At 41.1% G+C, this 15,828-nt stretch overlaps 1 protein-coding gene across 2 annotated transcripts in view; it reads right to left on the reverse strand.

The window, feature by feature from the left end:
* Window positions 1-15,156: 15,156 nt before the first annotated feature.
* The window catches only part of C8H8orf89 (chromosome 8 C8orf89 homolog), a 44,726-nt gene continuing 44,054 nt past the window's right edge, over window positions 15,157-15,828 (reverse strand). For both annotated transcript variants that reach the window (XM_009455510.4, XM_054656823.2), the window contains one exon: window positions 15,157-15,434. In XM_009455510.4, coding sequence (XP_009453785.1) covers window positions 15,286-15,434 — 149 coding nt within the window. In that variant the 3' untranslated portion in view covers window positions 15,157-15,285. The remainder of the gene's footprint in view (window positions 15,435-15,828) is intronic.

The following is a 15,828-nucleotide window of genomic DNA, read 5'->3' on the forward strand; positions in this document are numbered from 1 at the left end:
TTTCCACTACCATTTGGGCTCCTTAAGTGTTGATTACCGGATGCCCACAAGATTTTTTTATGGTGATGGGCAGTGACACATGGCCTTTCCATAGGAAGATGTGGCTCCCATCCAGCCCAACTCCTTACTGTAAAGGTTCCCTTCTCTCGCCACTCCCTCTCCCTGCATTTCACAGGTTCTTCATGCTGAAGGGCACATCCAAGTTCACTAGTTCAAGTGTCCCTGGAAGGAAGATCTGGTCCTCCGTCTGATCTCTGTGTTAGAGACCTCAGCTAGAACCAAACAAAACCAACAGACTTGGTGGGACTGGAGGCAACGTCAAATGGCCTCAGGGTTCTCTGTGGGTTTCGTTGAGTTTTTGCTTTCTTGGGCGTCATATTCTCCTCCTTGTCTCTTTTCCCCTCGATCCCTCCCACCTTCCCACCTGGGAACACTTAGCCATGCCTACCACTCATAATTGCCCTCAATTTGGCATTCAATCCTCACATTAGGGACCCACCCCAGACTCAGCCACACCCAGACTCTACTTCAGCCTCAGTCTCAGTCAGTAGAAAAGCCTGGAAGGCAGAGCAGAGTAGCATCTCAGACACACCCGTGGCCCCCGGTTCTAATACTGCGTTTACCTTGTGATCTCTGCTGATTATTCTCCATCTCCTTACCCACATCCACTCTCTGTTCACCCTGCTCTGCACCCCAAGAAGCTGACTCCTGTGGAATGCAGGACCCGTGCTCCATTATCAACAGACTGTGAACAGGGGTTGGCCATGGGAGGCACACAGGCAGGAGGTGGAAAGAGGGAGTAGAAAGAGTCAGGAACTTCCCTGCTCCCCATGCGGCACCATCTCTGGCATCCCTCATAACCACAGCTCCTACCAGGCAGCACTTCTTCCGCAGTGCCTGCTCCTACTGGCTCTCCCTTTGGCCCTTTAGCCCTAAGGGTGGCAACAGCTTTTCACTGTGTTAGTCTCCAGGTACATCACGATCGTGTCTGCTTCTTTAACCCTGTCCATAAAGTCTCTTCATTTGAGCCATTTCCTAAGAGGAGCCCTACCAATACATGGTCAAGCCATCTTCTTCTTCTACTCCTGGGTGCTTATCTTCCTTCCTACCTAATACTGTACTTTGGTTTCTCTGGGGAGAGGTGTAATGAATACTGTAGTGTGCCATCCAAATTGCATCTTGAGAGCCGCAGTACTTGCTCCTCAGTTGCTGAGAGTGTCCACAGGAGAGGCCCTCCTGAGAAATTTCCCTCGGCAGAAGAGATCTACCTTGCCCAGGGTCGCACCCCATGATCCATGATCCCATGATCTTGTGGCTGACTAGTGCAGGGAGGGGTGGAGTTTATAAAGGTGAAATCTCCTTGCCTCAGAGCAGGAAAATCCTGAAGGTCTTTTCCAGTTCCACAGATCCATGTGGGATTGGTGGAAGCCTTCACTGAGGCTGCACTGCTGTTCAAGTCCTCTGCCCAATCATTTTGCTTGCCCACCCTCCTGGGAACTGTTACTGAAGGCACAGCCAGTAAAATTCTGGCACATGTGGAGTTCTCTTCCCTGGGAACATGTCCTTAGGCAATGAGTTCTTGACTAAAGACCAGGAAGTGGTCTCTCAACTATATGCTGCTAGTCTTTGAAGACAGGGCCTGCCAGACTAGACTCAATTTCCTTCTTCCATCTGGTCCTACCCTATGTTTGCCACTTAGCTGTCCAGGTATCCTACCTGTTCTCCACCCTTTGGAAATTCCATCCCGTCTCCCTCACCTTACTCAGAGTCCAGCATCTCTGATCTGAACCATCTCATCGCCAACTAACATCCTTTCTTGCAAAATAATAAAGATTCTTCTCAGTTCACATGAGGTGCTGGGGATAGTGCTAGGTACTAGGGACATAGAAATGAGTAAGAAGTAGTTTCTGCCTTGGAGGAGCTCGAATCCCACATGTGCCAATTTACCAGCTGTAGACTTTGTTAAGGAGAATGAGAAGAGGTGGCTTGAAAAGTAAAAGGAGAAAGAAAATAATGCTCTGGAAGCCTCCTCAAGGAAGAGAGATCCACTGTGTCAAAAGGTGCTTGACAGGGCAAATAAGGACTGAGAATTGTCACTGGCTTTGGCCACATGGAAGTTACCAGAAACCTTGACAAGAACTGTTTTAGTGCAGTGGTGACACCAACTGCCTAATTGGAGTGGGTTCAAGAGAGCCAGGAGGTTGAGGAAGGAAGACTGAGTCCAGGGCACTCTGGAGTTTTGCTATAAAGGGAAGCAAAGAAATGAAGTAGCAGGTGACAAGAGGGATGCTTGTTCATTTAAGACAGATTTTGTAGCAAGTTTCTATGCTGGTGGAAATGATCAAATTCAGAGGAAAAACTGTGATGGTTCGGGGATACATTGCTGCAGCAAGAGGAGATCGAGATGTATTTGCTGCACAAGTGAAGAGGTTGCTCTTGGGAACATGGGTAGTGCACATCCGAGAACAGAAGCAGGTAGGGTTATAGATTAGCATTTAGGGTGCTGGAAGTTCTCTTCTGACTCCGTCTATTTAATATTTTCTTAGTGAAATAAAGAGATGGGTCATAAGCTCAGAATAGGAGGCTGAGGGAAGGCATTGGTGATTTGAAAAGAAAAGAGGTGCCTAATAGTCACCCAGGAGAATGGAGTAAAGATGAGTTGACTAGGAATTGTAAAATTGGTTTACTGGGAAGTTTCAACAAGATAGTAGATGAAAAGCATTTAGTGCAACGGCCTGCACATAATTCGCCTGCAAAAAACATTAGTTATTATTAAATCAACCTGGTGATGATCATGCTGCCTGTAAACAAAGTGTTCTGAGAACAGAGAAGAAGCATCCACTTTAGGAAGAATTAGGAAACTATCCCCAGAGGCAGTGAATTAAGAGCTGGTCTTGAAAAGAGGGAGGAGGACGATTACAATTACTTAAAGAACACTATGTGCTAAACATACTACTGCCACTGAGAATGAGCGAGCCAGCGGCTTGTTTTTGTAAATAACGTGTTATTGGAACACAGTCATGCCCATTAATTTACAGATTGTCTATAACCGTTTTCATGCTACAATGTGAGAGTTAAGTAGCTGCAATAGAGACTGTATGGTCGGCAAAGCCTAAAATATTTACCCTCTAGCCTTTTTACCAAAAAAAAAAGTTTGCCAATCCCTGGACATAGAATTAAATAAAGAGTGATTGTAGATCTAAGAAAATAAATTGGACTCACAATATCATTACAAAATTAATAAATTAGAAACAGCAAGGAAGAAGAGTCACAACTAGAAACTGAACTGCTGACTTAGAAGAATGCTAAGATAATCAACAGTGAATGCATCCGTGGGAGAAAAAAATTCCACAGATTCAAGGAATCAGAAAGAAAATAGAAAATATTGACAAATTCTTATTCTCCAATTCTGTAGATATTTAGAACAGATGAAGATGATCCCAAATAAGGATATTTGGTGTCCCTGAAGTAGAGAACTCAAAACTATGGAATAGAAAGAGTAAGTATTCAAAGATTTAATAAAAGAAAAATTTCCAAAAATGCAGAAAGAATGGACTCTACAGCCTTGAAAGAATACACCATGTTCCAGGACATCTTGAACTGGTACTACCTACAGTGAATCATACTTTAATTCAGTTTCAAAAATCAAGAAAATCTTGAGGCATCCCCACAGAAACAGCCAATAATCTACAAGGGATAAAACATGGTGAGGAATCAGATTTCTCCATGGTAACAATTAATATCAGAAGACAATGGAAAACATCCACATAGGTCTGAAGGGAAGAAAAATGAGACGGAGTTTCGCTCTTGTTGCCCAGGCTAGAGTGCAATGGCACGATCTCGGCTCACTGCAACCTCCACTTCCCGGGAGGTTGTTTCAGGCAATTCTCCTGTCTCAGCCTCCTGGATAGCTGGGATTACAGGTGCCTGCCACTATGCCAAGCTAATTTTTGTATTTTTAGTAGAGGCAGAGTTTTGCCATGTTGGCCAGGCTGGTCATGAGAAGAGCTTTTAAAAATTACCCCAGTTCAAGAGGCCACCCCAAACCAATTAGATCAGAATCTGTGGGGGTAGAACCTGGACAATGGTAATTCGCAGATGTTTGCCAGGTGATTCTGAGTACAGACGATTCTCAAGCAGGTCTACGGAAAGCGTGGTCTGTGGACAGGCAGCGTCAGCATCACCTGGGAGTCTGTGAGAAATGCAAGTTCTCAGGCCCCACTCCAGACCTACAAGAGTCTGGATTTTAACAAGCTCTCCAGGAGATCTGGAGGCATGCTTCAGTTTCAAAAGCCTTACAGAGGAATCTTTAAGGAAAGAAGACCTAGATCTAAGTCTGGAGATAAATCTAAAAATTGATCTAAATATGAATTTATAATATATAATTTTAAAAGTAATAATATTTGAATTTAAGCAATGTCACATTTTTACTGAAGTTTTTCTTATAGCAGAGTAAAAATTAAGTTGAATAACTTTAAGTATAGCATACGTAGAATCATCCAATTTTAAATGGCATCTGATGTTATTTATGAGTGATGAGATTTGAGGTGCTTTTTAGACTTCTTTTTTGTACTATTCCACATTGCTGAAATTCCTAAAAATATCCATTATTTTTCAAAATTACTGAAGTGATTTTTCTCATTAAAAAAACCCTCTATATGTTAATCTGATGAGGATGATCATGATCTGTAATTCACACCAACCAAATTCACAGAGACTGTGAAGCAGAATAGCAATTCATTAATTAACATACTCATTCCCAGATCTAAAACATGTCATGAAGAGAAGGCATCTGATTTTTAGTGGACATACGTACTCAAGAGTCTAAATTACACACTAGAAGGCTGCTTGGTAAGCAGAAAATTACAGAAAAGGAAGTGAGCTGTCTTAGGAAATTTCTTTGAAACTATCACTACTAATGATTTGTCCTTCACCAAAGTAATTATTCTTTGTAAAGAATTGTTTTCTCAGTCTACGATCAGGAGTCCATCTTCCCATCCTAAATATTTATCATAAGGTACAGTTTCCCAAGGTTATGATTGATATTGCTTACACTGGAGGAATTTCTAAACCACAAATGCAGAAGAGTCATTGTGTTCCATCCCAAGGATGAACATCCATGGCATCTGCAATATCAGAAGTTGGCATCTCATGCTTATCTCTAAATCTTGAGTTTATCTTACTTGAGGGTGATTCGAGCTTTCTGTGAATAAAATATACACTGGTTTTTCTTCAAACTTCATGAGAAACGAAAAGAGTAAATGTGAGGTAAGGAAGTAGAGCCTGTGGTTAAAAAAAAAATTAATGAAAAACATAAATCCAATCCCAAGGCTAAAAAGGTGATTTATTATTAATGTCAGCACATCCTGTTTATTAAAAAGAAATAAACATTCCACTCCTTTCTTGAATTGGCTTCAGTTAACTCTTTCCTAGGGAAGACTGGGGCAGGGAGCAGACATAATTATTCATGTATACGATCCCTGCTTTCCATTCTACCAGTGTAAATGCTCCATGATGTGTTCATGTCAGGACCTCAGCTCAATCTTGATTTTTTTTTTTTTTTAAGACAATCTCTCTTTGTCGCCCAGGCTGGAGTGCAGTGGCGCAATCTCAGCTCACTGCAACCTCCGCCTCCCAGGCTCAAGCGATTCTTGTGCCTCAGCCTCCTGAGTAGCTGGGATTACAGGCATGTGCCGGCACACCCCGGTAATTTTTATGTATTTTTAATAGGGACAGGTTTCTCCATGTTGGCCAGGCTGGTCTCAAATTCCTGGCCTCAAAATGCTGGGGTTACAGGCATGAGCCACCACCACAAGTCCCCATGAGAGATATTTTTGTCTGTGGAAGTGAAACCAACCCAATGGTCCCATTGGTAATTTTATTTTGGATAAAAATGGAAATTGATCCTTCTAGTCTTAAAACTTGAAACTTATATTTGTTTTATCTGAATTCCTTCCTCAGGGAAGGACCTTCAAGCATCTCAAAACAGAAAGTATCAAAGAACTGAAACTCATCAGATCACCACATCCAGACAGTGAGGCTGGACCACTAATTCATCATGATTGATTCCATGCTCCTCCCTAGTTCCTAGTTTCTGTTTTCTTGCATATTGTTACATTTCTTCCCTGCTATATACACCTCTAGTTTTAGTAGTTCAGGGAGATGGATTTGAGACTGAACTCCCATCTCTTTGGCTGTAGCACCCTATTAAAGACTTCCTCCTTCGTGATAATCCTTGTCTCAGTGATTGGCTTTCTGTGTGGCGAGTAGCAGGATCTAGACTGAACTCCTGGATTTTCAGTAACAGAAGTACTATCTTGCCCTAAAGTTTAAGTGATTAAACCATTATTACATGTATCAGCTAGGTTTAAGGTTTTAAGAATAATTGTTCCATGGAGTTTATTATATCCGCTTTGAATCCCAGTAGATTGAAATCCTAGTTCTCCCACTTTCTTGCTAGAGACCTAGTGTAAAACAGAGACTCCAAATTTATCTTATTTATGAAGCAGAAATAATATCACCTACTTATTTTTTAGAGTTTTCATAAGATTTATAAATAATATTAAATGTTCAGAGTACATAGTAGGAGTTCAATATTAAATCCATCTGATAATCAAAGGTGTTTAGGAGTGTTCATCCAAAAAATAGTTAAAATTTTCTTTGAAAATTTTCTCCTGCTTCCGATTTCTTAAATCATTGACCATACTTGGAAGAGGTGATCAGAAAATAGAAACGTAAATCTAAATCATTCTTAACCAAAATTCAGACATAAGCAGAAACATGTCCATTTAAGTGTAGTTAATTATTCTCCTAGGATCTAATGTATCATAATGCTTACAAACACATATGTATTAATAGCATTATGTATGAATTAATATAAAGCATGCAAGGACATAGAATATGCTCATTCTCCTATATCTGTGATAGCTGCTGCTGCTTCTCCTTCTCCTTCCTCCTTCTTCTTCCCCCTCCCCCTCCTTCTTCTCCTCCTTTCTTCCTCTTCTGTCTTCTGTGTCTTCTGTCTTCTTCCTATTTCCTCTCATCCCTCATGAACTTGGACTCTTTCTCTCTCTACATTTTTATCATGGAAAACTCAGTCTTTGCTGTGCAAATGTTTCTCAGAGTTCCAACTCTAGTCAGTGTCTTTTTTCCATAACTACAGAGCTGCTTTTCAAATACCTGCTTGGCATCTCTATGTGGACATCCTGACGGCACCTTAAACCGAATATGTCTGAAGTTGCATTTATGCTCTTATTCCCCTGCAAATTAGCATATCCTTCTGATATGCTTATCTCTAAGATTGGAAACCTGAGCTAGTTTTGATTCTTCCTTTCTTGATATTCTATAGCTAAACAATTGATCTTAAGTCCTCTCCCTTGATATCCTAATTATCCAGTCCCTCCTTCCCATTCCTGCTTCCCAGTGGTTTCCCAACCTTCAGTGTCCCCCTGTTACCGTCTAGCCTACAAATGATACTTAGATGAACCTTCATCCTTAATCACCGAAGCAATAACTTACTTGCATTCTCAAAATCTCCCACTGGGAAACATTAAATATAAACTCATGCTTGGCATCTGAGGCTCTCTACCACAGATGATCAAGTTATCTTTTGGGACCTATTGCCCTCTATTCCTTTGTCCCTGAGGTTGTGCATGAATGGCCCCAAAAAGCCAGATCTAGCTTGCAGATATAATTTTCTTTGGGAAACACAATGGCTTTATAAATTTTGAATTAGCTGCTTATTTCAAATTAGTTGCTAACATTTATACATTGGAAGGTTTTTTCATGTAGAAATCCAGATTCTGGCTTCTGGATCCCAACATGAAAAGTTGGGATGTCTGGCAGCTTTGAACCTGCATGGCACAAAGGGCTGAGGCTAGGAAGCCAGAGCCCTTTGAAAGGGAGAAACAGGCCCCAGTTCACTACAGCCTTCACCTGACTGGTGTCACTCAATCTGGTGCTGGCTTGGTGCCTTCATGCACGTGGATTTATGACACTTGCTCTAGAATACCTAGTGCTCCAGCCAAGTGCGACATTCCCAAATGCATAGCGTCTTTACTTCTGTTTCCCCCTCTTTCTGAAAATGCCCTCTCCTTCCTTCTTTCCTGTCTTTACGGCCCATTTCTAACACCATATCTTCCTTGAAGCTTTCTGTGAGCACCCCGCTGGATGTGACTGCCCATTTGTGAACGTCTGTAACACTCTGTGGCTTTCTTATGGCCCAGAGCCCACCCTCCTTGACATCACAGTCATATCCTTGCTTTCTCCCTGTTTCTCAGGAAGAGATAGAGATGTACACTTTTCCCCACTCCTCAGGCTTTTTCAAAAAGGGGTTTTCCTCTTGACCTAGACTTTCTTTCTCCTCTCCATAGAGATGAAGAGCATCTGTCCCCACCTCCCTTTCTCCTCAGGGACCTGCCTGTCTACACAGTGAAGAGGCCTTGTTATGCTTGGCAGTAAAGGCGCTGATGTGCAGGTGAGACTGAGGGTGTTCACACTACCTGTGCGTGTCCATCTGCCCAATTCTGAAGGCCAGTAATGGGAAGCCCCTTATTGCTACACATCTAAGACAGGGCTTCCTATCCTGCGTTGATCAGCAAACCAAGCTAAATTTTCATTGTCATCTGCCTGAATACTTATCTAGCAACTGTTTCCAAACTCAAGCAGGGAAAAAAGAAATTTTTATGACCTCAACAATAAGACCTCACTTTTTATTATTATTAAGTTCTAGGGTACTTGTGCATAAGTGACAGGTTTGATACATAGGTATACATGTGTCATGTTGGTTTGTTGCATCCATCAACTCGTCATTTACATTAGGTATTTCTCCTAATGCTATCCCTCCCCCAGACCCCCACCCCCTGACAGGCCCTGGTGTGTGATGTTCCCCACCCTGTGTCCAAGTGTTCTCATTGTTCAATTCCACCTATAAGTGAGAACATGCAGTGTTTGGTTTTCTGTCTTTGTGATAGTTTGCTGAGAATGATAGTTTCCAGCTTCATCCATGTCTCTGCAAAGGTCATGAACTCATCCTCTTTTATGGCTGCATAGTATTCCATGGCGTATATGTGCCACATTTTCTTAATCCAGTCTATCATTGATGGACATTTGGGTTGATTCCAAGTCTTTGCTATTGTGAATAGTGCTGCAATAAACATACATGTGCATGTGTCTTTATAGTAGCATGATTTATAATCCTTTGGGTATATATCCTAATGGGATTACTGGGTCAAATGGTATTTCTAGTTCTAGATCCTTGAGGAATTGCCACACTGTCTTCCACAAGGGTTGAACTAATTTACACTCCCACCAACAGTGTAAAAGCATTCCTATTTCTCCACATCCTCTCTAGCATCTGTTGTTTCCTGACCTTTTAATGATTGCCATTCTAACTGGCATGAGATGGTATCTCATTGTGGTTTTGATTTGCATTTCTCTCATGACCAGTGATGATGAGCATTTTTTCGTGGTCTGTTGGCTGCATAAATGTCTTCTTTTGAGAAGTGTCTATTCATATCCTTTGCTCACTTTTTGATGGGGTTGTTTTTTCCTGTAAATATGTTTGAGTTCTTTGTAGATTCTGGATATTGGCCCTTTGTCAGATGGGTAGATTGCAAAAATTTTCTCCCATTCTGTAGGTTGCCTGTTCACTCTGATAGTAGTTTCTTTTGCTGTGCAGAAGCTCTTTAGTTTAATTAGATCCTATTTGTCTATTTTGGCTTTTGTTGCCATTGCTTTTGGTGTTTTAGTCATGAAGTCCTTGCCCATGCCTATGTCCTGAATGGTATTGCCTAGGTTTTCTTTTAGGGTTTTTATGGTTTTAGGTCTAACATTTAAGTCTTTAATCCATCTTGAATTAATTTTTGTATAAGGTGTAAGGAAGGGATCCAGTTTCAGCTTTCTACATATGGCTATCCAGTTTTCCCAGCACCACTTATTAAATAGGGAATCCTTTCCCCATTTCTTGTTTTTGTCAGGTTTGTCAAAGATCAGATGGTTGTAGATGTGTGGTGTTATTTCTGAGGCCTCTGTTCTGTTCCATTGGTCTATATCTCTGTTTTGATACCAGTTCCATGCTGTTTTGGTTACTGTAGCCTTGTAGTATAGTTTGAAGTCAGGTAGCGTGATGCCTCCAGCTTTGTTCTTTTTGCTTAGGATTGTCTTGGCAATGTGGGCTCTTTTTTGGTTCCATATGAAATTTAAAGTAGTTTTTTTCCAATTGTGTGAAGAAAGTCATTGGTAGCTTAATGCAGATGGCATCGAATCTATAAATTAACTTGGGTGGGTATGGCCATTTTCATGATATTGATTCTTCTTATCCATGAGCATGGAATGTTCTTCCATTTGTCTCTGTCTTCTTTAATTTCGTTGAGCAGTGGTTTGTAGTTCTCTTTGAAGAGGTCCTTCACATCCCTTGTAAGTTGGATTCCTAGGTATTTTATTCTCTTTGCAGCAATTGTGAATGGGAGTTCACTCATGATTCGGCTCTCTGTTTGTCTGTTATTGGTGTATAGGAATGCTTGTGATTTTTGCACATTGATTTTGTATCCTGAGACGTTGCTGAAGTTGCTTATCAGCTTAAGGAGATTTTGGGCTGAGACAATGGAGTTTTCTAAATATACAATCATGTCATCTGCAAACAGGGACAATTTGACTTCCTCTTTTCCTAATTGAATATGCTTTATTTCTTTCTTTTGCCTGATTGCCTTGGCCAGAACTTCCAACACTATGTTGAATAGGAGTGGTGAGAGAGGGCATCCTTGTCTTGTGCCGGTTATCAAAGGGAATGTTTCCAGTTTTTGCCCATTCAGTGTGATATTGGCTGTGGGTTTATCATAAATAGCTGTTATAATTTTGAGATACATTCCATCAATACCTAGTGTATTGAGAGTTTTTAGCATGAAGGGGTGTTGAATTTTGTCAAAGGCCTTTTCTGCATCTATTGAGATAATCATGTGGTTTTTGTCGTTGGTTCTGTTGATGTGATGGGTTACATTTACTGATTTGCATATGTTGAGCCAGCCTTGCATCCCAGGGATGAAGCCAACTTGATCATGGTGGATAAACTTTTTGATGTGCTGCTGGATTCGGTTTGCCAGTATTTCATTGAGGATTTTTGCATTGATGTTCATCAGGGATATTGGTCTAAAATTCTCTTTTTTTGTTGTGTGTCTGCCAGGCTTTGCTATAAGGATGATGCTGGCCTAATAAAATGAGTTAGGGAGGACACCTTCTTTTTCTATTGATTGGAGTAGTTTCAGAAGGAATGGTACCAGCTTCTCTTTGTACCTCTGGTAGAATTCAGCTGTGAATCTGTCTGGTCCTGGACTTTTTTTAGTTGGTAGGCTATTAATTATTGCCTCAATTTCAGAGCCTGTTATTGGTCTATTCAGAGACTCAGCTTCTTTCTGGTTTAGTCTTGGGAGAGTGTATGTGTCCAGAAATTTATCCATTTCTTCTAGATTTTCTAGTTTATTTGCATAAAGGTATTTATAGTATTCTCTGATGGTAGTTTGTATTTCTGTGGGATCAGTGGTCTATCATTTTTTATTGCTTCTATTTGATTCTTCTCTTTTTCTTCTTTATTAGTCTTGCTAGTGGTCTATCAATTTTGTTGATCTCTTCAAAAAATCAGCTCCTGGATTCATTGATTTTTTGAAGGGTTTTTTGTGTCTCTATCTCCTTCAGTTCTGCTCTGATCTTTGTTATTTCTTGCCTTCTTCTAGCTTTTGGATTTGTTTGCTCTTGCTTCTCTAGTTCTTTTAATTGTGATGTTAGGGTGTCAATTTTAGATCTTTCCTGCTTTCTCTTGTGAGCATTTAGTGCTATAAATTTCCGTCTACACACTGCTTTAAATGTGTCCCAGAGATTCTGGTACGTTTTGTCTTTGTTCTCATTGGTTTCAAAGAGCATCTTTATTTCTGCCTTCATTTCGTTATTTACCCAGTAGTCATTCAGGAGCAGGTTGTTCAGTTTCCATGTAGTTGTGTGGTTTTGAGTGAGTTTCTTAATCCTGAGTTCTAGTTTGATTGCACTGTGGTCCGAGAGACAGTTTGCTGTGATTTCTGTTCTTTTACATTTGCTGAGGAGTGCTTTGCTTCCAATTATGTGGTCAATTTTAGAATAAGTCCGATGTGGTGCTGAGAAGAATGTATATTCTGTTGACTTGGAGTATGGAGTTCTGTAGATGTCTATTAGGTCTGCTTGGTGCAGAGCTGAGTTCAAGTCCCGGATATCCTTGTTAACCTTCTATCTCGATCTGTCTAATATTCACAGGGGGGTGTTAAAGTCTACCATTATTATTGTATGGGAATCTAAGTCTCTTTGTAGGTCTCCAAGGACTTGCTTTATGAATCCGGGTGCTCCTGTATTGGATCCATATATATTTAGGATAGTTCACTCTTCTTGTTGAATTGATCCCTTTACCATTATGTAATGGCCTTCTTTGTCTCTTTCAATCTTTGTTGGTTTAAAGTCTGTTTTATCAGAGACTAGGATTTCAACCCCTCCTTTTTTTGCTTTCCATTTGCTTGGTAGATCTTCCTCCATCCCTTTATTTTGAGCCTATGTGTGTCTTTGCATGTGAGATGGGTCTCCTGAATATAGCACACTGATGGATCTTGATTCTTTATTCAATTTGTCAGTCTATGTCTTTTAATTGGGGCATTTAGCCCATTTACATTTAAGGTTAATATTGTTATGTGTGAATTTGATCCTGTCATTATGATGTTAGCTGGTTATTTTGCCCATTAATTGATGCAGTTTCTTCACAGCATCAATGGTCTTTACTATTTGGCATGTTTTTGCAGTGGCTGGTACCAGTTGTTTCTTTCCATGTTTAGTGCTTCCTTCAGGAGCTCTTGTAAGGCAGGCCTGGTGGTGACAGACTCTCTCAGCATTTGCTTGTCTGCAAAGGATTTTTTTTTTCCTTCACTTATGAAACTTAGTTTGGCTGGATATGAAATTCTGGGTTGAAAATTATTTTCTTTAAGAATGCTGAATATTGGCCCCCACTCTCCTCCGGCTTGTAAGTTTTCTGCCAAGAGATCCACGGTTAGTCTGATGGGTTTCGCTTTGTGGGTAACCCAACCTTTCTCTCTGGCTACCCTTAACATTTTTTCCTTCATTTCAACCTTGGTAAATCTGACAATTATGTGTCTTGGGTTGCTCTTCTTGAGGAGTATCTTTGTGGTGTTCTCTGTATTTCCTGAATTCGAATGTTGGCCTGCCTTGCTAGGTTGGAAAAGTTCTCCTGGATAATATCCTGAAGAGTGTTTTCCAACTTGGTTCCATTCTCCCCATCAGTTTCAGGTACACCAATGAAACATAGATTTGGTCTTTTCACATAGTCCCATATTTCTTGGAGGTTTTGTTTGTTTCTTTTTACTCTTTTTTCTCTAAACTTCTCTTCTTGCTTTATTTCATTAATTTGATCTTCAATCACTGATACACTTTCTTCCACTTGATAGAATCGGCTATTGAAGCTTGTGCATGTGCCACGAAGTTCTCATGCCATGGTTTTCAGCTCCACCAGGTCATTTAAGGTCTTCTCTACACTGTTTATTCTAGGTAGCCAGTCATCTAACCTTTTTTCAAGGTTTTTAGCTTCCTTGCAATGGGTTTGAACATGCTCCTTTAGCTCAGAGAAGTTTGTTATTACCAACCTTCTGAAGCCTACTTCTGTCAACTAGTCAAAATCATTCTCCGTCCAGCTTTGTTCCATTGCTGGCAAGGAGCTGCAATCCTTTGGAGGAGAAGAGGCGCTCTGGTTTTTAGAATTTTCAGCTTTTCTGCTTTGGTTTCTCCCCATCTTTGTGGTTTTGTCTACCTTTGGTCTTTGATGTTGGTGACCTACAGATGGGGTTTTGGTGTAGATGTCCTTTTGTTGATGTTGGTGCTATTCCTTTCTGTTTGTTAGTTTTCCTTCCAATAGTTAGGTCCCTCAGCTGCAGGTCTGTTGGAGTTTGCTGGAGGTCCACTCCAGACCCTGTTTTCCTGGGAGGTCCACTCCAGACCCTGTTCACCAGCAGAGGCTGCAGAACAGCTGCAACAGCTGCAGGTCTGTTGGAGTTTGCTGGAGGTCCACTCCAGACCCTGTTCACCAGTGGAGGCTGCAGAACAGCAAATATTGTTGCCTGATCCTTCCTCTGGAAGCTTAGTCCCAGAAGGGCACCCACCTATATGAGGTGTCTGTCGGCCCCTATTGGGAGGTGTCTCCCAGTTAGGCTACACGGGAGTCAGGGACTCACTTGAGAAGGCAGTCTGCCCGTTCTCAGAGCTCAAACACCATGCTGGGAGAACCACTGCTGTCTTCAGAGCTGTCAAACAGGGACGTTTAAGTCTGCAGAAGCTGTCTGCTGCCTTTTGTTCAGCTATGCCCTGCCCACAGAGGTGGAGTCTCTAGAGGCCTTGCTGAGCTACAGTGGGCTCCGCCCAGTTCGAGCTTCCTGGCTGCTTTGTTTACCTACTCGAGCCTCAGCAATGGCAGACACCCCTCCCCCAGCCAGACTGCCACCTCGCAGTTAGATCTTAGACTGCTTCGCTAGCAGTGAGCAAGGCCCCATGGGCATGGGACCTGCCAAGCCAGGCACAGGAGAGAATCTCCTTGTCTGCCAGTTGCTAAGACCTTGGGAAAAGCACAGTATTTGGGCAGGAGTGTCCCATTTTTCCAGGTACAGTCTGTCACAGCTTCCCTTGGCTAGGAAAGGGAAATCCCCTGACCCCTTGCACTTCCCGGGTGAGGCGACGCCCTGCCCTGCTTCAGTTCATCCTCCATGGGCTGCACCCACTGTTCAACCAGTCCCAATGAGATGAACCAGGTACCTCAGTTGGAAATGCAGAAATCACCCGTCTTCTGTGTCAATCACGCTGGGAGCTGCAGACCAGAGCTGTTCCTATTTGGCCATCTTGCACTGCCCTCAAGACCTCACTTTTTCTTCAATCTTCCCCAGCAGCTAGCCAAGGTCATTGCACAAAATAGACACTCAAGAGTATCAAATTGAATCAAAACACACAATCAATGTACATAAAATTCATGGAATAAAATTTATCTTATGCTTATTTTCCCATAAACCATAATTTATAGTCCTTCAACATAAATAAGGAAAAAATATAATTTATCTCTGTAATGTTAACAAAATACAAATGACTCATCTATAATGTAAAATATTTATTTCTTATTTACATTTCCATTTTTATATAAATCATTTTGCATCATATCACATAAAAAAAGAAAATATAAAGCTTAAAAGTCACTGAAGAAAGCATCACACTGTACGACATTTTTCAGCGGTCTCGGAGGTCTCGTTTCTTGCTTTTTTTTGATTTTGTGGTTGTTTCCTGACGAATGGTATCATATTCCAATATGGCTATTTTGGAAAGTCTCTCTAAGTATTGAGATGGTGCTCCAGTGAGAGGATCACTGAAGCCAGAACCTGGAGGAGGAGGTGGGGAGTCAGCTATTAAAATGAATTAAGCACACATGAATAATATTCTATTAAATATAATGTGACTGAAATATTTCTTCCACAAATGACTATTACACACTACTAGTTCTTATACTACAGAGCTATACTAACCCCAAAAAAAGCATGCATAAAAACAGACACACAAACCAATAGAACAGAATTAACAACCCAGAAACAAATCTATACATCTATAGTGGATTCATTTTTAACAAAAGTGCCAAGAATATACACTAGGGAAAAGATAGTCTCATCAATAAATGGTGCTGGGAAAACTGGGTATTATGGATATTATAAAACTGGAGATTATGCAGAAAAATGAAACCAGATCGCATCTCTTGACATATAAAAAAAAATCGAAATG

The sequence above is a fragment of the Pan troglodytes genome, chromosome 7, assembly GCF_028858775.2.
Source record: "Pan troglodytes isolate AG18354 chromosome 7, NHGRI_mPanTro3-v2.0_pri, whole genome shotgun sequence".
Taxonomy (NCBI): Eukaryota; Metazoa; Chordata; class Mammalia; order Primates; family Hominidae; genus Pan; species Pan troglodytes.